At 42.3% G+C, this 24075-nt stretch overlaps 1 protein-coding gene across 4 annotated transcripts in view; it reads right to left on the bottom strand.

The window, feature by feature from the left end:
• CDC14A (cell division cycle 14A) overlaps positions 1–24075 on the bottom strand; it is a 212210-nt gene that overhangs the window by 66347 nt on the left and 121788 nt on the right. For all 4 annotated transcript variants that reach the window (XM_038745362.1, XM_038745360.1, XM_038745358.1 and 1 more), the window contains exons 8-9: positions 22399–22486; positions 3794–4024 (exon numbers count right to left, since the gene is read on the bottom strand). In XM_038745362.1, the coding sequence (XP_038601290.1) occupies positions 3794–4024; positions 22399–22486 (319 nt within the window). The remainder of the gene's footprint in view (positions 1–3793; positions 4025–22398; positions 22487–24075) is intronic.

The following is a 24075-nucleotide window of genomic DNA, read 5'->3' as shown; positions in this document are numbered from 1 at the left end:
ACAATCACTCTCCCCACCTTCAAAGCCTTATTGAAGGCCCATTTGCTCCTAGAGGCCTTCCCTGACTAAGCCCTCATTTCCTCTTCTCCCACTCCCCCTGCATCACCCTCGCACTTAGATTTGCTCCCTCTTTTCACCCCTCCCTCAGTCCCTCAGCGCTTACGTACATATCCATAATTTATTTAGTTTGATTAATGTCTGCCTCCCCCTCTAGATTAAGCTCATTATGGGCAGGGGGCATTTCTACCAACTCTGTTATACTGTTACACTGAACTCTCTCGAGTGCTTGGTACAGTCCTCTGCACACAGTGGGAGCTCAATAGCAGCGTGGTTCAATCAATCGTATTTATTGAGCACTTACTGTGTGCAGAGCACTGTACTAAGCACTTGGGAAGTACAAGTTGGCAACATATAGAGACATGGACATGTTGAGTTCAGTGGAAAGAGCATAAAATGGGGATTAAGACTGTGAGCCTCACGTGGGACAACCTGACTACCTTGCATTTATCCCAGTGTTTAGAACAGTGCTTGGCATATAGTAAGCGCTTAACAAATACCGTAATTATCATTATTATTATTGTTACTATTACAAGTGATTGATCGATTGACCGACTGATTGAAGAGAAACTGTAGGCAGGGGTGAATTGAAAATAGTTTTCCTCCAAAAGCGCCCAGCACACAAAGCAACACAAACCCCAAAGGCCAAAGGGGTCCCCTCCACAGCTCCTTCAGCTGGACTTCCAGACTTGCTCATTCCAATCAATCAATCAATCATATTTATTGAGCGCTTACTGTGTGCAGAGCACTGTACTAAGCGCTTGGGAAGTACAAGTTGGCAACATATAGAGACGGTCCCTACCCAACAGTGGGCTCACAGTCTAGAAGGGGGAGACAGAGAACAAAACAAAACATATTAACAAAATAAAATAAATAGAATAGATATGTACAAGTAAAATAAATAGAGTAATAAATACGTACAAACATATATACAGGTGCTGTGGGGAAGGGAAGGAGGTAAGGTGGGGGGATGGAAAGGGGGAAGAGGGGGAGAGGAAGGAGGGGGCTCAGTCTGGGAAGGCCTCCTGGAGGAGGTGAGCTCTCAGTAGGGCCTTGAAGGGAGGAAGAGAGCTAGCTTGGAAGATGTGGGGAGGGAGGGCATTCCAGGCCAAGGGGATGATGTGGGCCGGGGGTCGATGGCGGGACAGGTGAGAACGAGGCACGGTGAGGAGATAAGCGGCAGAGGAGCGGAGGGTGCGGGCTGGGCTGTAGAAGGAGAGAAGGGAGGTGAGTGAGGAGGGGGCGAGGTGATGGAGAGCCTTGAAGCCCAGGGTGAGGAGTTTCTGCCTGATGCGTAGGTTGATTCCAGTTTCTAATCAGGGCTGGAAAGACTTAACATCGGACCAGCGCTTAGTATGTTGCTAAGCTAAACACAGTGCTTGATGCACTTGGTACAGTCCTTGGCACGTACTTGGTAAACTGCTCTGTACACAATACGTGCTCAAAAAATACCATTGATTGATGGGTAATGGTAGCCTTCCAGCCTATACATTGTTTGATGCCTGTCCTCTCCCAGGCTCATCCCCTACAAAAATCCCTGCCCCCTCATAATCCCAGCAAGAACAGTGAAAATTTGGCACCTCCGGTAGAGGCAGCAGCAGTTTGTGGAAACTGCCCTACGCAGATTCTGGGAATGGCCTCTAGTAGATAAGACACAGGCACTGTGTCTGAGCTCAGTCAATGGTCTGTCCTCCCACTGCCTTTTCCAATCACTGTAGACAACACCACTACCCTCCCTATCTCACAAGCCCATAACCTGGGTGTTGTCTTTGATTGTTCTCTCTCATTCTACCCACATATTCAATGTCACCAAATCCTGTCAGGACTACTTTACAACATTGATAAAAGCTGCCCTTTCATCTCCATCCAAACTGCTTCCATGCTGATCCAAACACTTATCCTATCCCACACTGCAGCTGTGTGACTTTGGGCAAGTCATTTAACTTCTCTGTGCTTTAGCTGCCTCATCTGTAAAATGGGGATTAAGACTGCGAGCCCCACGTGGGACAACCTGATTACCTTGTATCCCCCCCCAGTGCTTAGAACAGTGCTTGGCACATAGTAAGCACTTAACAAATACCATCATTATTATTTGCCTCCTCATTGTCCTCCTGGCCTTCTGTCTCTCCCCACTCCAATCTATACTTCATTCTGCTGCATAGATCATTTATCAACAAAAACATTCAGTGCATGATGGATTGGTATTTACTGACAGCTTACTGTGTGCAGAGCACGTGCTAAGCACTTGGGAAAGTACAATTCAACAGTGTTGGTAAACATGTTTTCTGTCCACAAAGAGCTTACGATCTAGAGGAGGAGATGGACATTAATAAGAATAAATTGCAGATATGTACGTACGTGCTGTGGGGCTGAGGGGTGACTATCAAATGCTTAGAGGGTACAGATTTAAATGCATGAGCTAAATGATCTGACTATATTTTATCTACCCTAGTGCTTGGCACAGGTAAACACTTAAAACCACTATCATTATTTATTATTATTACTGTTATTGTTATTATTAAAGGGCTGCACCCATCTCACCTAACAAACTGTCCCTTAGGCAATGCTTTCCCTTTACCTCTGTCCACGGTAGCCCTTTCTAGTCATCCATTCATATTATCAATATCATCATTATTATTTTTACTATTATTATCACTATGATTTTATTAGTTAAGCACTAATTGTCAATCACTGCTCTAAGCACAGGGGTAGATACAACTTAATCAACTCATATTTATTCATTCAATCATATTTATTGAGCGCTTACTGTGTGCAGAGCACTGTACTAAGCGCTTGGGAAGTACAAGTTGGCAACATATAGAGATGGTCCCTACCCAACAATGGGATCACAGTCTAAAAGGGGGAGACAGACAACAAAACAAAACATGTGGACAGGTGTCAAGTCAACAATAAACAGAACTAAAGCTAGATGCACATCATTAACAAAATAAATAGAATAGTAAATATGTACAAGTAAAATAAATACAGTAATAAAACTGTACAAACATATATACAGGTGATGTGGGGAGGGGAAGGAGGTAGGGCAGGGCGGTGAGGAGGGGGAGAGGAAAAAAGGAGCTCAGTCTGGGAAGGTCTCTTGGAGGAGGTGAGCTCTCAGTAGGGCTTTGAAGGGAGGATGAGAGATAGTTCAGCGGATGTGTGGAGGGAGGGCATCCCAGGCCACGGGAAGGACGTAGACCAGGCGCCAACGGCAGGACAGGCGAGAACAAGATCCAGTGAGGAGGTTAGCGGCAGAGGAGTGGAGGGTGCGGGCTGGGCTGGAGAAGGAAAGAAGGGAGGTGAGGTAGGAGGGGGCGAGGTGATGGAGAGCCTTGAAGCCAAGAGTAAGGAGTTTTTGCCTGATGCGTAGGTTGACTGGTAGCCACTGGAGATTTTTGAGGAGGGGAGTAACATGCCCAGAGTGTTTCTGCACAAAGATGATCCGGGCAGCAGTGTGAAGTATAGACTGAAGTGGGGAGAGACAGGAGGATGGGAGATCAGAGAGGAGGCTGATGCAGTAATCCAGTTGGGATAGGATGAGAGATTGAATCTAAGCATGGGGCGGGGACATTAGTTCATCATCCAATATTTATCAAGCCCCTGTGTGGGCAGAACGCTGTGCTGATAGAGGAATTGCACATTCACGGGTGTTTTTACTTCTCATTTTGCTGACTGGATGTATTCTTTTGCACTTGTCACACTGTGGAATGAGTCACTCTATGGAAATTATACCAACCTTTGCAGTGGACAGCAATTGCTCCTTCTGTATTTTCACATATATTCAAGAACCTCCTCACTATATTATCACTCGGTGTGCTGCCATCTACGAAGAACAAGTCATGGTGTTCGAAACCGGCATCTGTGAAACGCTTAGCTTCATAAATCTTTTTGTTCAGCCTGATGACGGAGGTCACATTATGCTTCCTGAAGTATGGGAAGTAGGCTTCCGGGGCATGAAGAGGGTAACCTAAAACAATTTACAGATTCAAACTAGACATCACACTTCTGAAATCATTCTATATCAGCAAACTCAAAGATCACAACATTTTAAATACGAAAGTATGTTAGAACTAAACAGAACTTGGAAATAATACACATTTCTTATGATAAGAGGCAAGATACATAATATAAAAATAATAATACCAAGTAACTACTTATATTATGATCTTTGGCTACGAAAGGTGACTAAAGGACTTTTAAAAAGAGTTATTTCATTATTTATGCCACAAAATGTGGATAGAAGGAACATATAGTAAAGTGATTGCCTGGGAATTGGAAGCTTGGGAGTTTGCAAGCCCTTCATTCATTCATTCATTCATTCAATCGTATTTATTGAGCGCTTACTGTGTGCAGAGCACTGTACTAAACGCTTGAGAAGTACAAGTCGGCAATATATAGAGACGGTCCTTACCCAACAACGGGCTCACAGTCTAGAGGGAGGAGACAGACAACAAAACATGTAGACAGGTGTCAAAATTGTCAGAACAAATAGAATTATAGCTATATGCACATCATTAACAAAATAAATAGAATAGTAAATATGTACAAGTAAAATAAATAGAGTAATAAATCTGTACAAATATATACAAGTGCTGTGAGGAGGGGAAGGAGGTAGGACTGTGGGGGATGGGGAAGAGGAAAGGAAAAAGGGGACTCAGTCTGGGAAGGCCTCCTGGAGGAGGTGAGCTCTCACTAGGGCTTTGAAGGGAGGAAGAGAGCTAGCTTGGCAGATGTGTGGAGGGAGGGCATTCCACGCCGGGGGAAGGACATGGGCCGGGGGTCAACGGCTGAACAAGCGAGAACGAGGCCCAGTGAGGAGGTTGACGGCAGAGAAGCGGAGGGTGCAGGCTGGGCTGTACAAGGAGGGAAGGGTTCTTGCTATTCATAGGGCCTGAAAATCACTAAGAGGGTCTGAAAATCAATCAAACAGTGGTACTTACTGAACATCTACCAGGCACAGAGTACTGGACTAATCACTTGGGAGAATACAATAATAATAGAGTAAGTAGTTAAAATTCCTGCCTGCAAGGAACTTACAGACTAGAGGGAGACACAGACATTAAAATAAATTACAGATGGATATGTTCATAAGTGCTGAGGGACTGAGGGTGGAGTGTAAATTAAAGTACTTAAGGGGTCTAGGCCCAAGTGCACAGGTAAACTTGAGAAGCAGCATGGCCTAGTGGATAGGGCACGGGCCTGAGAGTCAGAAGGAACTGCCTCTGGCTCTGCCACTTGTCTGCTGTTTGACCTTGAGCAGACCACTTGACTTCTGTGCCTCAGTTACCTCATCTGTAAAATGGGGATTAATTCTGTGAGCCTCCTGTGGGACATGGACTGTGTCCAACCTGACTATCCTGTATCTACCCCAGCGCTTAGTATAGTGCTTGGCACATAATATGTGCCTAACAAATACCATTAAACAATAAAAAGGTGACACAGCATGGAGGGCAAAAAGGGAAAGTGAAGGCTTAATCAGGAAAGGCCTTTTGGAGGAGATATGATTTTGGGGGGCTTCTGAAGGTGGGGAGAGTGGTGGACCGTCAGATATGAAAGGGGAAGGGAGTTCCTGGACAGAGGGAGGATGTCGGCAAGGGGTTGGCCACGAGAGAGATGAGGTTTAGGTACAGTGAGTAGGTTGGCGTTAGAGGAGTGAAGTGTATGGGCTGGGTTGTACAGAAGAAGATGAGTGAGGTAAGTTAGGGGGGAAGAGCTGACTGAGTGCCTTAAAGCCCATGGAAAGGAATTTTTATTTGATGTAGAGATGAAAAGGCCAATTAGAGATCAACTGCTGCTATCACATCATTCATTCAATCATTCATTCAATTCAATTCATTGAATTCATTCATTCAATCATATTTATTGAGCGCTTGCTGTGTGCAGAAGCACTGTACTAAGCACTTGGGAGAGTACAATACAACAGAGTTGGTAAATGCAATCCCTGCCCACAGGAGCTTACACTCTATACGGGGAGGCAAACATTAAAATATATTAGGTGTAGGGGAGATAGTAAGTTATAAGAATATTTACATAAGTACTGTGGATCTGGATTGAGTATCAAAGTGCTTAAGAAATAGCCAAGTTCCTAGTCAATGCAGAGGAGAGGGCAGATATGGAATAAAGCAGATTAGCCATACTGAGGACAATCTTCTCAAAAAAGATTGTCTTTCTGTAGAGGCACTCTGGGCATGTCATTCCCCTCCTCAAAAATCTCCAGTGGTTGCCTATCAACTTCTGAATCAAGCAAAAACCCCTCACTCTCAGCTTGAAAGCTCTCCATCACCTCGCCCCCTCCTACCTCACCTCTCTTTCCTCCTTCTACAACTCACCCCGCACCCTCCCCTCCCCTGCCGCTAACCTCCTCAATGGGCCTCGTTCTTGCCTGTCCCGCCATCGACCCCTGACCCACATCCTGCCTCCGGCCTGGAATGCCCTCCCTCCACACATCCACCAAACTAGCTCTCTTCTTCCCTTCAAAGCCCTACTGAGAGCTTACCTCCTCCAGGAGGCCTTCCCAGACTGAGCCTCCCCTTTTCTTCCCCTCCTCCCCTCCCCACTGCCCCCCCCGCCCTCCCCCCTTCCCCTCCCCACAGCACTTGTGTATATTTGTACATATTTATTATTCTATTTTACTAATGATGTGTTACATAGTTATAACTCTATTTATTCTGATGGTATTGACACCCATCTCCTTGTTTTGTTTTGTTGTCTGTCTCTCGCTTCTAGACTGTGAGCCCGTTGTTGGGTAGGGTCCATCTTTATATGTTGCCGATTTGAACTTCCCAAGCGCTTAGTACAGTGCTCTACACACAGTAAGCATTCAATAAATACGATTGACTGCATGAATGAATGAATGAATCTCCTCCAAGAGGCCTTCCCAGATTAAGCCATCTTTTCCCTGCCTTCCTCTCTCTTGTGCATCATCTATCCATTTGGGCATTTGATATTTGCCCCACCCTCAATCCCATAGCACTTATGTACATATCGATTAATTACATACTCTAGATTATTTATCTATATTAATGTCTTTCTCCCCCTCTAAACTCTCACTGCGGGCAGGGAATGTGCCTACCATCTCTGTTGTACTGTACTCTCCCAAGCGCTTAGTACTGTGCCCTGCACATAGTAAGCACTCAATAAATAACATTTATGATGAGGAGAAATAATAGACAGTCTGGGAAGGCATCTTGAAGAAGATGTGATTTTAGGAGGGTTTTGAAGGTGGGGAGAGTGGTGAAAAATAGAGAATGAGAACAAAGGACAGAGATGGTGAGTAGATGGCAAGAAAATGAGAGGAGAGAAGGGGAGAGACAGAGAAGGAATGAAGAAGGACGTGAAGAGGGAAAGGTTAGTGATTCACAGAGAGGAGGATGAATCACTGGCAGAGGGGAGAGAAAGAGAAGTACACCCCTAATAGACCTGTTTTCGATCAATGAGTGTGGAGAATGAGTGATTCCACTAGGTTCTTTTATCAGACTAGTGAGAAAACCACCATCTCAGTAGGCACATGATTTACCCTGCACTTTAGGAAAAATCAGAATAAATGTTACAGGATTTCAGGCCATTGCATCTTTAAGGTGCCTGAAAGAAAGCAAAGATGGAAAAGATGGCTTTGGTTCAAAATGAGAAAATGAATGATAGAGGGTACTACCTTTACCATTAAAGCCTTTCCTGTACCAAACGCTCCCAACAAGTGTTCATGCCAATTGGGGTTATTTTAAGCCTTTAATCTATTTCCAATTCCAAACTATCTAGTTTAAATTGTGTAACAATTAAGATGGGAAGAGGACATGGGGGAGGAAAGAGAAAGTTAGCTACACCTTGCTCTTTTTGCAAAGAACTTTTCTCATTGTATAGTGGAGCCTAAGCTCCTGAGGGCATGGAATGTGTCATTTTTATTTGTACTTCCCAAGTGCTTGGTACTGTGCATTGCATTCAGTAGATGCCGAATAACTACTACTTTATTATACTATATACTGGGATGCAGCATGGCTTAGTGGAAAGAGCACGGGCTTGGGAGCCAGAGGTCATGGTTTCTAATCCTGTCTCTTCCACTGTCAGCTGTGTGACTTTGAGCAAGTCACTTCACGTCTCTGGGCCTCTGTTACCTCATCTGTAAAATGGGGATTAAGATTGTGAGCCCCACGGGGGACAACCTGATCACCTTGTATCCCCCCCAGCTCTTAGAACAGTGCTTTGCACATAGTAAGCACTTAACAAATGCCATCATCATCATCATTATTATTATATACTGTATACTACTATTACAACTGCTACTACTGAGAAGCAGCGTGGCCTAGTGAAAAAAGTCTAGGCCTGGGAGTCAGAAGACCTGGGTTCTAATTCTGCCTCTGACACTTGTCTGCTGTGTGACCTTAGGGAAGTCACTTAACTCCTCTGTACCTCAGTTCCCTCATCTGCAAAATGGGGATTCAATACTGGTCTCCTTCCTACTTAGACTGTAAAGCTCCATGTGGGACTGATTATCTTGAATCTATCCCAGTGCTTAATAAAGTGCTTGACACACAGTAAGCACTTTAACAAATACCATAATTACTACTACCACAACTACTATTACTGATGCTGGGTGTCCAGTAGCCCTAATCTACCTACACACCAAATCTGAGTGTATGCATGGTCTATGCTTCCATCCATCTAAATAAAGGTAAAGTCCAAGCGATCTTTTTAGATCACTAAGAACTGATGGAAAGAGAGTAGGGAAAGAAGCCTGTAAGCTTCTGTAGACAGTAAGGTCTTTGTGGGCAAGGATCTTGCCTACCAAATTTTCTTCTTGGACATTCTCAAATAAGCATTCAATAAATACCACATATTGATTGATGGATTGAGTGAAAAGGGAAGAGAAGCAGAGAAGGCTATTTAGTTGAGACAATGACCACTCTACTAAAGAACTTGTAGAAAATGGTTAAAGGGATGGGGTGAAATTATCCTAAAACTAAAAAACTAAAACCTAAACTAAAACTATCCTAAAACTAAAAAATCAATGACTACTTGACGGTTAGTACAGTGCTCTGCACACAGTAAGCACTCAATAAATATGACTGAATGAATGATACAGTGGGCAGTGTAAAGAGTATCTATTAGCTGCTAGTCCTAATCAGATTTATATGGACTGTGTTAATGGAGAAGTATAAATCACAAATGGGATTCCAATCAATCAAATCAATCAGTGGTATTTACTGACCATTTATTGTAGACAGAGCACTGTACTAAGTGATTGGTACTCTAGACTGCAAGCTCACTGTGGGCAGGGAACATGTCTATCAACTCTGTTACTGTACTCTCCCTGGTGTTTAGTACAGTGCTCTGCACACAGTATGCACTCAATAAATATGATTGATTGATTGATTGAGAATTAATACAATAGAGTTCGGTAGAAACAATTCCTGCCCATAAGGAGCTTAGAGTCGGGAGGCGGAAGGGAGGACAGACATTAAAATAAATTACACATTGGGGAAATGGGAGAGAATAAGGATATGGACATAAGTGCTTTGAGGCTGAAGATGGGGTGAATATTAAGTGTTCAATAGTTACAAATCCAAGTGCACAAGCAACACAGAGGGTAGGGCAAACACAGGAAATGAGGGTTTTGTCAGAGAAGGTCTTTTGGAGATGTGATTTTAGGATGGTTTTCCAGTGGAGAGAGCATTGCTGTCAGACATTAAGCAGTGGGGAGTTCCAGGCAAGACTAAGGATGCAGGCAAGGGGTCTGCAGCAAGAGAGACAAGATCGAGGTACAGTGAGTAGGTTAAGCATTAGGTGAGCAGAGCATGTAAGCTAAGGTAGGTTAGGTAGCGAGGTAAAGCCAACGGTAAAGGCACTTGATGTGTACATGCATGGGCAATCATTGGAGGTTTCTGATTGATTGAGCTTTTTTTGAAAAATGATCTGGAAAATTAAAACTGTTCCAACGAGGGGCCAGTTAACCGCCATTTCCACTGGTAACACATCTAAGCCACATTCATTCATTCAATCGTATTTATTGAGCTCTTACTATGTGCAGAGCACTGTACTAAGCGCTTGGGAAGTACAAGTCGGCATCATATAGAGATGGTCCCTACACAACAACAGGCTCACAGTCTAGAAGGGGGAGACAGGCAACAAAACAAAACATGTAGACAGGTGTCAAAATCGTCAGAACAAATAGAATTAAAGCTCTATGCACATCATTAACAAAATAAATAGTAAATATGTACAAGTAAAATAGGGTAATAAATCTGTACACACATATATATATATACATGAAGGAAAATTCTGAGTGCGTATTCTGTAGAAGCTTCCAATAACTTCTAGCTGTGGTGACAAGAGCCTTCTCACTTATGCCCCCCCAAATTCTACTTAGAAACTGTGCACACAATCAGGTCTTCGGATACCCTGATCCACTCCGAAGTGCCAGACTAAGGAGGATACGAAGCCCAGGTATTCATTACTTTTAAACCTTACAAATAAACATAGATATCTTTTGAGGAGCCAGACATTTAGAAAGCTACCTAGTGAAGTGTTACAACTGGGTAGTGGTCCTGTGCTTCACTAAAAAACCCTGTGACATTTGCACAACAATTCTGTGTGCTATAAATTTAAGTGGGTATTTTGGATGTGAGGTTGAATTTTTATTCTGTTAAAGGCGTAAAGTTTCTGTGTGTGTATGTGTTTTCTCCTTACAGTTTTCTCTTTGTAAATCACATTATCCTTACAGATTTTTAAAAATGAGAAAATGTTAAGTCAGGATACTGGTGAAAATCTGAGTCCTTCTGCCTCTGCAACATCTATAAATACAGAGTTGAGTTTGTTTTTGTCTGGTAGCTAAGGAAACTGACATAAGGAGTGCTAATAGGTAAACTTACGTCTTAACAACTTTGCTTAAACTGGTAGAGTAAAAGGATTTTGAAGTTTGTGTTCTTCCAACCAGTACAAACCACTACTGAGAAGCAGCGTGGCTCAGGGGAAAGAGCACGGGCTTTGGAGTCAGAGGTCATGGGTTCAAATCCTGATTCCGCCAGTTGTCAGCTGTGTGACTTTGGGCAAGTCACTTCCCTGGGCCTCATTCACCTCAACTGTAAAATGGGGATTAAGACTGTGAGTCCCCTGTGGGACAACCTAATCACCTTGTAATCTCCCCAGTGCTTACAACAATGCTTTGCACATAGTAAGCGCTTAATAAATGCCACTATTATTATTATTACTCTTTTAATTCTGTTAACAAAAAACTTTCCCCAAATTATCTTCTCTGAAAATAAAGACTGAAAACTGCCAAATCGTTTCTTTAGTCGTATTCACTCTGAGCGGGGAGGCTGGGGGAGGGACACACAGCACGGACCCGTCCAGTGCTTCAGCTGGTGGCCTTGGGGCATCAATCCTCTTAAAGCAAAGAAAGGGTCGTGTGCCTTCAACTCGTAGGGGAAGAGGGTCTGAGATGGCTCAAACTGACACTCCCTAACTCCTGTGCAAACCCCCTCCTCCTTGGACCACAAAAACAGAAGGGACACTCAGGTCATAAAACCTGGGCCACAATAGTAGAAGTAATGGTTCATTCATTCAATCCTATTTATTAAGCGCTTACTGTGTGTGGAGCGCTGTATTAAGAGCTTAGGAAAGAACAATACAACAATAAACAGTGACAATCCCTGCCCACAATGAGCTCATAGTCTAGAGGAATAATGAAAACAGCAGTAGCAGCAGTAATAATAGTACTAAGAGGAGAAACAGCATGGCCTAGAGGATAGAGCACAGGCCTGGGAGCCAGAAGGACCTGGGTTCTAATCCCGGCTCTGCCATTTGTCTGCTGTGTGACCTTGGGCCGGTCATTTCACTTCTCTGTGCCTCAGATATCTCATCTGTAAAATGGGGATTAAGAGTGTGAGTCCCATGTGGGCAAGGACTGTGTCCAACCTAATTAATTTATATCTATCCCAGAGTTTAGTACAGTGCCTGGCACACAGTAAGTGCTTAACCAATACTCCCTCTAGACTGTAAGCTCATTGTGGGCAGGGAATGTGTCTGTTTATTGTTGTATTGTACTCTCCCAAGTGCTTTACAGTGCTCTACACATAGTAAGTGTTTGATAAATACAATTTACTGACTGAGGAGGAGAAGTAACAGCAGCAGCATAGTAATAGCAGTAGTAACATTTATTGAGTATTCCCTGGGTGTAATGCTGTACTATAAGCTTGGGGAATACAAAACAAAGTAATCAATCAATCAGTGGTATTTATTGAGTGTTTACTGTGTGCAGACTACTGTACTAATCACTTGGAAGAGTACAATACACACAGTTGGTAGACACATTTCCAGCCACAAGGGGCTCATTCATTCATTCATTCAATCGCATTTATTACTGTACTAAGCGCTTAGTACAGTGCTCTGCACACAGTAAGCGCTCATTAAATATGATTGAATGAATGAATTTGTTAAGCGCTTACTGTGTTCACAGCACTGTACTGAGCACTTGGAAAGTACAATTCCGCAACAGAGACAATCCTTACCCAACAACGGGTTCACAGTCTAGAAGACTCACAGCTTAGAGGGGAAAAGACATTAAAATAAACTATGGATATGCAAATATATGCTGTCGGACTGAGGGTAAGGTGAATATCAAATGCTTAAAAGCTACAGATCCAAGCACATAGATGACATAGAAGGGAGAGAGACTGTGCTTACTGTGTGCAGAACACTGCACCAAGTGCTGGGGAAGAATACCAAGGTGGGAATTAGACATGGTTCCTGTCCCTTGGGGGCTTAATAATCTAGAAGCAACACAGAAAGAACAAGTTTCTTACCCACAAGGAGTTCACACTCTAATGGAAGAGGCACAGAAAAATATTTACAAATAGAGTATCCAAAATAATATATCTATGAGTACTTGTGCTCATTAAAAGAAGCAGCATTGATGGTAAAAGTCATCTGTCTAGGAGGGTATGTGGGACTGAAAACGTCAGTGAGATACAGAGTATCATCATCATCATCAGTCGTATTTATTGAGCGCTTACTATGTGCAGAGCACTGTACTAAGTGCTTGGGAAGTACAAATTGGCAACATATAGAGACAGTCCCTACCCAACAGTGGACTCACAGTCTAAAAGGGGGAGACATAGAACAAAACCAAACATACTAACAAAATAAAAGAAATAGAATAGATATGTACAAGTAAAATAAATAAATAAATAAATAAATAGAGTAATAAATATGTACAAACATATATACATATATACAGGTGCTGTGGGGAAGGGAAAGAGGTAAGATGGGGGGATGGAGAGGGGGACGAGGGGGAGAGGAAGGAAGGGGCTCAGTTTGGGAAGGCCTCCTGGAGGAGGTGAGCTCTCAGCAGGGCCTTGAAGGGAGGAAGAGAGCTAGCTTGGCGGATGGGCAGAGGGAGGGCATTCCAGGCCCGGGGGATGACGTGGGCCGGGGGTCGATGGCGGGACAGGCGAGAATGAGGTACGGTGAGGAGATTAGCGGCGGAGGAGAGGAGGGTGCGGGCTGGGCTGTAGAAGGAGAGAAGGGAGGTGAGTGAGGAGGGGGCAAGGTGATGGAGAGCCGAGTATGATCACAGTGTGTGCACAAAAATGCTATCACCTTGTGTTGTCAAATGTAATGTTTGCAGTATCTGGGGCTGTTTCTGCTTTCACCTCTTTATAAAGCTTTGGCTAAAAAAATTAAAAACTAGCTGTTCCTCTCTTGATCCAGGCTTGGAACCCTTCTCCCCCATGTTGAGGAAGGGGAGAGGTCTCCCTGGGATGTGGAATGGAGAAGTCGAGGCTCAGGTTCAGACTCTGTGATATCCCCTAGGTTTAGCAAGCTCAGAGACCCCTGCTGGGATTCGGCTAAGCCTGTGGGCTGCCCGAGGATGAGTGCGGCAGGGAGCATGAATGCAGCAGGGGCAACTTGACTGGAGGGTGGGAGGAGAGTCTGCCTGGGGCGGGAGGTCTTTGGCCTGGGTGGGCTCTGGAGCTGCTTTAGAGAGGAGCGGGGTATGCTGGAAAATCTATCTATATAATACTAATCTCAGCTACTGACTCCCAATTTTTAGTCAGCTTCTCCTCTCAGGATCACTGATTGATCCATCAATCACTGGTATTTATGGAGCGGTTACTAGGTGAACAGCACAGTACTAAGCATCTGGTAGAGTACAACACTGTTGGTAGACATGATCCCCTGACCTGAAACCTAGTGTGATTTCAGAAAGGCTTTAAAGATGGGGAAAGTACTGGCCTACCAGTTATGACGGGAAGTTGCCTCACAACAGAAACCTCACCACAGAGTTTTGTTTTCTTTCTTTTCCTCTGAATCCTTCTATACTCACAATTTATATCTCCCTGCAGCAATCTGAATGTCTGGCAAGTAGTCTTTTTTTGTCAATATGGGGCAGGCATGGATGGATGCTGAATGTGTTATGTACGGGTGCCACTTGTACACTGTAAATTCCTTATGGGACGGGAATGTGTCTTCCAACTGTATTATATTGTACTCTCCCCAGCACTCAGTACAGTGCTCCCCACACAGTAAGCACTCAATGAATATCACTGATGAACTACAGTTTCTTCTAGCCTTGCTAGTCACTGGTCTGCTTCTTTCTTCCTTGTCTGGCCCCAATATTTCCTAATCCCTTCTGCAAAATCTTTTCCAACAGAATCTCTTATGCAAGAATGCCGAAGGTGAGTGACAGCAGGCGGCAGTACCATGTAGCCTTTATTATAATATCAGTGACAAGCCACTAAGTTTCGCATTTAAAACCTACACCTTTCCCTCAGACATGCTCCAGAGATCTAAAAACCTATTCCACTTGTCTAGTGGAAAGAACACTAGCTTGGGAGTCAGAGGACCTGGGTTCTAATTGCAGTTCTGTCATTTGTCTGCTGTGTGACCTTGGGCAAGTCACTTAACTTCTCTGGGCCTCAGTTACCTCATCTGAAAAAATTGGAATTAAGACTTGGGAGCCTCACTTGGGACATGGACTGTGTCCAACCTATCTTGTACCTACCGCGGCACCTGTTACAGTATCTGGCATATAGTAAGTACTTAAATACTAAGGTTTTTTTAAGAAGTGCATATGTCTGACACTGTAACCAGAACCTCAATATGGTTGAGTTGATCAAATAAGAACTGAAGGGAAAATAAATTTAAAAATTCCTAGTCATCAGCTTTCTGCCCTAACAGGAGCAGAGCCATTTTTACTTCATGCTGCCCAAGCCCCTAAGACTTCAGTGCTTTCTTTAATGACATCATTTTCATAATTGTTTTGCGATCTCCCTATCTTTCCCAAATCAGAAAGTCAACTGTCGATCCCTTTGGAGGTTTGCCCTTCTGGAATTCAAATGGCCTGAGAAGTTCAGGCCAATTAAGTTATTATAATTAACTGTTTTTTGGTAAATGCAGAAAAAAGACTTTATTTTTGTTAGCCTCTATTTTTTACTTTAATGTCTTCCTTTCCTACTTATTTTTGTTTTGCTATTTCTGTTGCAGAAAAAGGGGGACGGCTACAAAGTGTTGGCCTGGACTAGCAGAATTCACTGAGAGAGGACTAAAAGGAGATTATCATCATTTGCTCGCCATGATTCTATGTTTTCCAGGGAAAACTGTAATAGGCACTGGTAATTAGAATACATAGTAATTGCTGATGTCTTTTACTATATCAGATTACACTGATCCTAACAATATTAATAACAGTCAATATGGATTCTGAGAGAAGAAAGAAGAGCTAGAGGAGAAGAAAGGATCACTTAGATTTTCATTTAGAGAGAATGGCTGAACTATATTAACCACTAAAAAACAATATAGGGCAGAACACTTGGGATGTATGAGAACTAACAGAAGATGTGATTAGAGAAATTCAGCGGCAGAACACTTGGGATGTATGAGAACTAACAGAAGATGTGATTAGAGAAATTCAGCGGCTAGATGGCAACCTAGAAATGCTGAAAAAATAAACACATCACTAACAAAAGACGGTTGGTTTATTCCAGGAAAAGAAGATGGAGAACAGTGAACTAAGGCAGATCAATCTTGAAGAGAGGTGAACATTATCTCAACGCACAAAAGGGATTTAGAATAGGCATTAAATAAATTACACAAGGCAAAAGAGGCACAAGAAATCTACCTTGGCAGCTCTGCCCAATTTTGGAATGGGATTAACCCACATCTTTTTTTGTTTTATAGTATTTGTTAATCCCTTACTATGTGCCAGGCACTGTACTAAGTGCTGGAGTAGATAAAAGATCAGGTTGGACTCAGTCCCTGTCCCGCATAGGGCGTACAGTTTCAATCCCCATCTTACAGACGAGGTAACTGAGGCACAGAAAAGTTAAGTGACTTGGCCAAGGTCACACAGCAGACAAACAGTGGAGCCAGAATTAGACACCGGTCCTCTGATTCCCAGACCACTGCTCTTTCCACTAAGCCATGCTGCTTCTCATCTGTACAACTTGCTGAGATAATGTGATGACCCTTACCCAGGCTTTTGATGCAGTGCTCTTGGAAAATACACATTGAGAAAAAACAGACAGGCATGAGAAGCAGCGTGGCTCAGTGGAAAAAGCACGGGCTTCGGAGTCAGAGGTTATGGGTTCAAATCCCAGCTCCGCCAATTGTCAGCTGTGTGACTTTGGGCAACTTCTCTGTGCCTCAGTGACCTCATCTGTAAAATGGGGATTAAGACTGTGAGCCCCCTGTGGGACAACCTGATCACCTTGTAACCTTCCCAGCGCTTAGAACGGTGCTTTGCACATAGTAAGCGCTTAATAAATGCCATTATTATTATTATGAGTGGCAAATCCCAGGGCTAAGGAGAGAAACACAACAATTCAAGCAGGGGAGTCAAAGAGGACTCTGGGAATTGAATACTCATGATTCTTCTTTACCCCTTATTTCGCTCAAGGAGAAAGGAGGAAGGGAACCAGACAGACCCCAATTTAACAGTAAAAAAAATTACACAGGGCATAGCTATTTTAAACCCCAAAAACCACACTTTGAAATTCATTAAAGAGGATTAACACAATTAAAGGAGGAAGGAATGCCTTGCTAAACAGAGCCAGAATGAAATGACTTGATCTACTGAGGGTACTGTACTAGGGTGAGAATGGGCTCCAAGACAAAAAAGAAAATTAAAACTCCTTTACTTGATTGTAATTATTTGAATGCTACAGTTGATGGCACCAACTGAGTTACCCTACAGAGTATCTGGTTAGGAAAGGCGGAGGGGGAAAGAGTGAAAATAATTCAGATAGAGACGTTTACCTGTAGCACTGAAGGCTTCAGAAATGGCTTGCAGGTTATTTTCCAAACTTGCCTAATCGTTCTTATTCTCAGGCAAAGTAATATTTTATTATTATATTATATATATAATATAGTGTAATATAGTATTATAACAATATAGTATATATATTATTATAGAGAAGCAACTTGACTCAGTGGAAAGAGCCCGGGCTTTTGAGTCAGAGGTCATGGGTTCAAATCCCAGCTCCTCCAACTGTCAGCTATGTGACTTTGGGCAAGTCACTTAACTTCTCTGTGCCTCAGTTATCTCATCTGTAAAATGGGGATTAAGACTGTGAGCCCCCCCATGGGACAACCTGATCATCTTGTAACCTCCCCAACGCTTAGAACGGTGCTTTGCACATAGTAAGCGCTTAATAAGTGCCTTCATTATTATTATTATATATTATACTATATTATATATAGTATAATATATAATAATAATAATCACCTCCAGGGGCTCAACTTAATCACAGATCAGTGACATAGGTCAGTAGTAGACACAGCTCTTGACACAAGATTACAGCTCATTTTGAGGAGTACCTCAGGGAAATTAGCTCCACGTCTGTTTTTGTTTAAATCCCTTTCCAGTTTGAACCTTACTTTTGTCTAGAGTTTCACAGCTTCTGCTCCAGAAAAGCACAATGAAAAAGCTTGGCTACTCACAGGATCCAATACAGTTTCTCTCTCAGTGGTACGGCAAAAGAAATGAATGTTCTAAATGTGTCTCTGAAGGGATTTAGTTCTGACATCTCTGAACAAGCAGAAGAACTGATTGACAAATTCTTGGCTAAATTGTAAACCAGAGGTTTGTTCTATTCACAGGGGTGGTTGAAAGAATGAAGCAGGTGGGAGTTTAGGACTTCGATATGTTTATAAATTGTTTGGCTTTAGGATTAACTCATTTTTCGGTCTAACCCACAGTCCCCTTTCTGAAGTTGCTTTATCCAGTGATGCAAGGAAACAAAAAGGAGTAAGTGGATTCAAGAAGGTCATATATTCTCTCAACTGTAAGTTCCTCCTCTAGACTGCGAGCTCCTTGTGGGCAGGAAGCATGTCTACCAACTGTTATATTGTACTCTCCCAAGTGCTTAGTACAGTGCTCTACACACAGTAAGCACTTAATAAATACCATTGATTGACTGATATCCAGGATGGGCTTCAGCTGGAGCAGCCACTTTGGGGCGCACCACTGGAAGGAATGGTGGATGCTTGAAAATTTGAAAGGCTGTCTTACTCCCCCAACCCCTTCTCCCCTTTACCCCTCCCCAGAAAGGAATCCATCAATCGTACTGAGTGCTTAATGTGTGCAGAGCAGAGTACCAAGCGCTTAAGTGCAATACCGCAGAGTTGGTAGATACATTCCCTGTCCACAGTGAGTTCACAGTCTAGAGGGGGAAACACACATTAATATAAATAAATTACAGATATGTGTGTAAGTTCTGTGGGGTTTGAGGGAGAGGTGAAGAAAGGGTGTAAATCAGGGTGATGCAGAAGGAAGTTGAAAAAGAGGAAATGAGGGCTTAGTCAGGGAAGGCCTCTTGGAGGAGATATGCCTTCAAATAAGGCTTAGAAGGTGGAGATAATAATTATCTGTCAGATATGAAGGGGAAGGCATTCCAGGCCAGAGGCAGGATGTACAACAGACATAACTGATATCTGATTAAACAGAGACCTGGGACGGAAATGCAAGAGGTGGTGGAAGGAGTATATGGAGTGGTATCCCTGGAAAAATGTTCTAGGTTCAGGTATTCCCTGCATTACACAGTGGGTAAATTTTCTCCCTACCTCAAGGTACCAAACGCCTGAAGGCAGCATTGACCATAGCCTTTACAAAACTGCCAGGCACAATGTCACCAAAAGGGCACTAAACTTCAAACTACAACAAAAGCCTACAGACAAACTGTAGTATCATCATCACCACTGATGGTATTTATTGAGCGCTTAGTATGTGCAGAGCACTGTACTAAGCACTTAACAGAATTCAATCTCGTGTATATCTGGGTGACCAGATACAGAACATTTTTATTGAAGGTACATCTCCTCCAAGAGGCCGTCCCTGAGGAAGCCCACCTTTCCTCTTCTCCCACCCCTTTCTGTGTTGCCCTGATTTGCTCCCTTTATTCATCTCCATTCCCCGCTCCATAGCACTTACTCATATATCTGTAATATAAATAAATTATATACATTTTATATGTATATAAAATCACTGTAGGAAGGGAATGTGTCTGTTACATTGTTATAGTGTACTCTCCCAAGCGCTTAGTACAGTATTCTGCCCACAGTAAGTGCTCAATAAATATGATTGACTGACTGACATGCTATTTCTAAGGGTTGCTTTCCAGTGTGATAGTCTTAACAAGAAATAATGGTCCGCCTGCAGGAGGGGAAATTTGAGGAACGTAGATGGCAATGGGACACTCGAACAGCTACTGAAAAGTTGAGTGCATCACAAACAAAGAGGACAGAAGTAATATTTTAAAGCATAATGAAGCAATTACAAATGGGGTGACTTTCAAAGAAAGAGGCCTTAAGAAGATTAATGAAACTGGCACCCGCACAGTAGCAAATGAGACAGCAAAACATTTACATGCATAGGATGAGGGGGAGATTATCAGTCACATCAGGATTCATTCATTCATTCAATCGTATTTACTGAGTGCTTACTGTGTGCAGAGCACTGTACTAAGCGCTTGGGAAGTACAAGTTGGCAATATATAGAGACGGTCCCTACCCAACAGTGGGCTCATAGTCTAGAAGGGGCAGACAGAGAACAAAACAAAACATATTAACAGAATAAAATAAATAGAATACATATGTACAAGTAAAATAAATAAATAAAGAGTAATAAATACATACAAATATATATACATATATACAGATGTTGTGGGGAAGGGAAGAAGGTAAGGTGGGGGGTAATGGAGAGGGGGAAGAGGGGGAGAGGAAGGAGGGGTCTCAGTCTGGGAAGGCCTCCTGGAGGAGGTGAGCTCTCAGTAGGGTCTTGAAGGGAGGAAGAGAGCTAGCTTGGTGGATGTGGGGAGGGAGGGCATTCCAGGCCAGGGGGATGTATCCTTCAGATAAAACTGCACCTTCTTCAAATTCCACAGGAAAAGTATCAATTTGTTTTTGTTGTTTACTTGGAGTTAGGTGGTAGATGAGAGTGAGAAAGAGAAACGAGGTGGGAGGAATCAATCAGTCAATGGTATTTATTGAGCACTTACTTCCCTGACTAAGCCCTCCTTTCTTTTTCTTCAACTCCCTTCTGCGTTGCCCTGACTTGCTCCCTTTATTCATCCTCCCTCCCAGCTCCACAGCACTTATGTACAGATCCGTAATTTTTTTATATTAATGTCTGTGTCCCCTTCTAGACTGTAAGCTCATTGTGGGCAGGGAATGTGTTGGTTATATTGTACTCTCCCAAGCACTTAGTACAGTGCGCCGCACACACTAAGTGCTCATTAAATACAGTTGACTGACTGTGTGCAGAGCACTGTATTGTACCTTGGGAGTGTATACTGCAATAAAGTTGGTACGCATTACCCCTGACCACAAGGAGTTTACAGTCTAGAGAAGAGAAAAAGAAGGGAAGAAGAGAGAAGAGTGAACAGCAAGACTGACAATTCATTCCTCTGGAACTACAGAACACAGTCTGTGGTAACAGGAGAGCATGGATTCCCAAGAGTTTTAGGGTTTTTCCTGGGTGGACTGATATTCCAACGTCCTTTCCCACCCTGTTCAGAGGACCCTCTCCAAAGATTCGGACCACCCAGGTCACCATGCGGACATTTGCTGCTGCAGATAACGATCAGGGGACCACATCCTAAGCATCTATACATTATCAATCTAAATAAATCACTATGGTACTAAGGTTTTCTTTGAACAGGTCGGGCAATTCTGCTCATGTGGAGCTCAGGCAAATATATGAAGTTTCTCATTTGGACACTAAAGGAATACTTTATTTTTATAACAATTAGGCATGGACTAAGTAATTTCTATTTTATATTGCTCTTAAAATAGGTCAAAATTGCTATTTACATAACAATGTTGACAGCTCCATCTGCTGGAGTCAAGCAAACTAAAGCCAGAATACATCTAAAGTACGGAATTTTTAGGCTTCGAAAAACATTGTAACTTCAGTCAATCAGACACAGTGGTACTTACTGAGTGCTTACTGTGTGCAGAACCCTGTACTAAGCACTTGGGAGAGTACAATTCAACAGAGTTTGTTGAACACAATCCCTGCCCAGAAGGAGCTTAGAGTCAAGAGGAGGAGCAACTTGGGACTAATCAATGGGTTGATATTTTCTCAGGTATCTAATGAAAATTTCAAAAATTGGGGTATTCATCTAGTTTTTCTTTTTCAGAGTCATATTCAATATTCACCTGGCAAGTACTTCTTCCATAATATTACTACTTTCCAGCATTTGCACTCACAACAAATGGCTCAATGAATTCTCAATATCACGGTTACCTGCTGACACAACCATGCCTAACTTCGAGCATCAGAATGGGTCATCAACCTAAAATTTGTTCTTGATTTTAAGACAGTGCTGTATGTGGGAGTGAGAAAAATGACATCTTGCAAAAAATGATTAAAAACTGAGCATGGGTGCCAGTTACCTAAGGAAAACTGGGCCTCTCTAGAGGGCAGAGAGAAGAAAAATCAGGGCATATTTGAAAATGACCTGATATCAGATTCCAAAATGCATACTGATTACATTAATGACAAGGGAGACAGTGGCAATGCATCATACAAATATGTTAATGTGATTTAAATAATGGCAAAAACTAAGACAGATTCTTTATCAGTCCATTAAGCCAGTGAAAATGTTAAGAAAACTTTACTTTTTTTAAAAAAATGGAATTAACTCCAATTTTAAAAAGAATGAGCACAAGAAATTGCATTAAATCTCTAAAAAGCCACACTCTGTATATAACCTACTTTAATCTATAACTCTTGCACTGCAGTTAGAAGTTAGCTTGAGTTTTGGGTAGGATAAGCAAAAGAAAGAACACAGAACATTTGAAAAATGTAAATCAAGAAAAAAACAACATATTAAGAAATGAAAACCATACCATTTTCAATTTTGCTTTTAGGATGTGGTCCACTAAATGCTAAAAATTTTCCTGGTATAATCCAGTTGAAGTCTCCATTTTCTACCCGCTAGTGAGAATTTTGGGAGAGAAGAAAACAAAAGAATGTTATCATTCTCACACAATAATTTGGGAAACAACTTCTGACTAAAAGTGAGTTTTACTCTGAATCCTCTACGTGGTGGACAAATGAACTGTATCATAAACAAAGCTAATTAAATTTCAGAGAAACACAATACCGGAAGTACTATTTCTTAATACAGACATCACTGGGGAGATTTTCAAGTTGGTCTAAGAGGTTCACCTGAATTTATGTAAATTAAGTAGGATTGAAGGCTCAGTCCTTTGAGATATGGAAGCTATAAACATCCACTGACTTTTCTTTCTGTAATAAAATAGAATTACTAGGGGCCATGAAAATCATCCATCCATTGCTTATGAAAAATGACAGGGGATGGAAAAACTCAAAGGAAAACATTCGCTAAATACTACTACCATTTAAAATCTTTCCAACAAATGTTTACCTATGCACTGGACACAGTTCTGAAATACCTTAAAGTTTATAAGCACACTTCAAAGCCAAGTTCTCCACTGAAACATAAAGTCTCCTAGAATAGGGGTCTTCAATTTTTAATATTATATTTTGTTCTTTTTAGCCTCCTGCCTCTGTCTACTAATTTTTCAGATTTTCAAACACGTCTGATGCTCCTCCTGTTCAAACAGGAGGTAAAATAGATTACTCAAACTGTTGATTACCTAGGCTGCTGAAGGCCTGGTTGTTAGCCCCTTTCCTCCACCCTCACTGACACATCAGGATTTACTGAATGCCTATTCTGTGCACAGCACCATACTTGGCATTTGTGAACATACAGTGAAAGCTGAGGGTCCAATCGCTGTTCTCAAGAAGATTTCAATAGTGTAAGTCATCTATTTCAGTAGTATTAAGTCCCCTTTCTTACCCGTGAGCACTTAACCATGCTCTCCCATCCTCTTGCACTTAGATTTGCTCCCTTTTTTCAACCCTTCTTCAGCCCCACAGAATTTATGTACATATTCATAATTCATTTAATTTCTACGAATGTCCGTCTCTTCCTCTAGGCTGTAAGCTCATTGTGGGCAGGGAACATGACTCCCAACTCTGTTATACTGTATGCTCCCACGTGCTTAGAACAGTGCTCTGCATGCAGTAAGCGCTCAATAAATAAAACTGACCGTTAAGTGCTTAATAAATACCATTGATTGCTTGACTACTTTAATACTTGTGAGCCCTGTGGGGGACAGGGGTTGCATCTTACTTGATTAACTTGTATCTACCTTAATAATAATAATAGTAATAATAATAATAATGGCATTTATTAAGCACTTACTATGTGCAAAGCACTGTTCTAAGTGCTGGGAGGCTACAAGGTGATCAGGTTGTCCCTTGGGGGGTTCACAGTCTTAATCCCCATTTTACAGATGAGGTAACTGAGGCACAAAGAAGTGAAGTGACTTGCCCAAAGTCACACAGAGGACAATTGATGGAGCCGGGGTTTGAACACATGACCTCTGACTCCAAATCCCATGCTCTTTCCTCTGAGCCACACTGCTTCTCTAAGTACTTGGTGCAATGCTTGGCACCCAGTAAATGCTGAACAAATTCCAAGATTATTATTATTA

The sequence above is a fragment of the Tachyglossus aculeatus genome, chromosome 4 (assembly GCF_015852505.1).
Source record: "Tachyglossus aculeatus isolate mTacAcu1 chromosome 4, mTacAcu1.pri, whole genome shotgun sequence".
NCBI lineage: Eukaryota > Metazoa > Chordata > Mammalia > Monotremata > Tachyglossidae > Tachyglossus > Tachyglossus aculeatus.
This window is presented reverse-complemented; position numbering and strand designations above follow the sequence as displayed.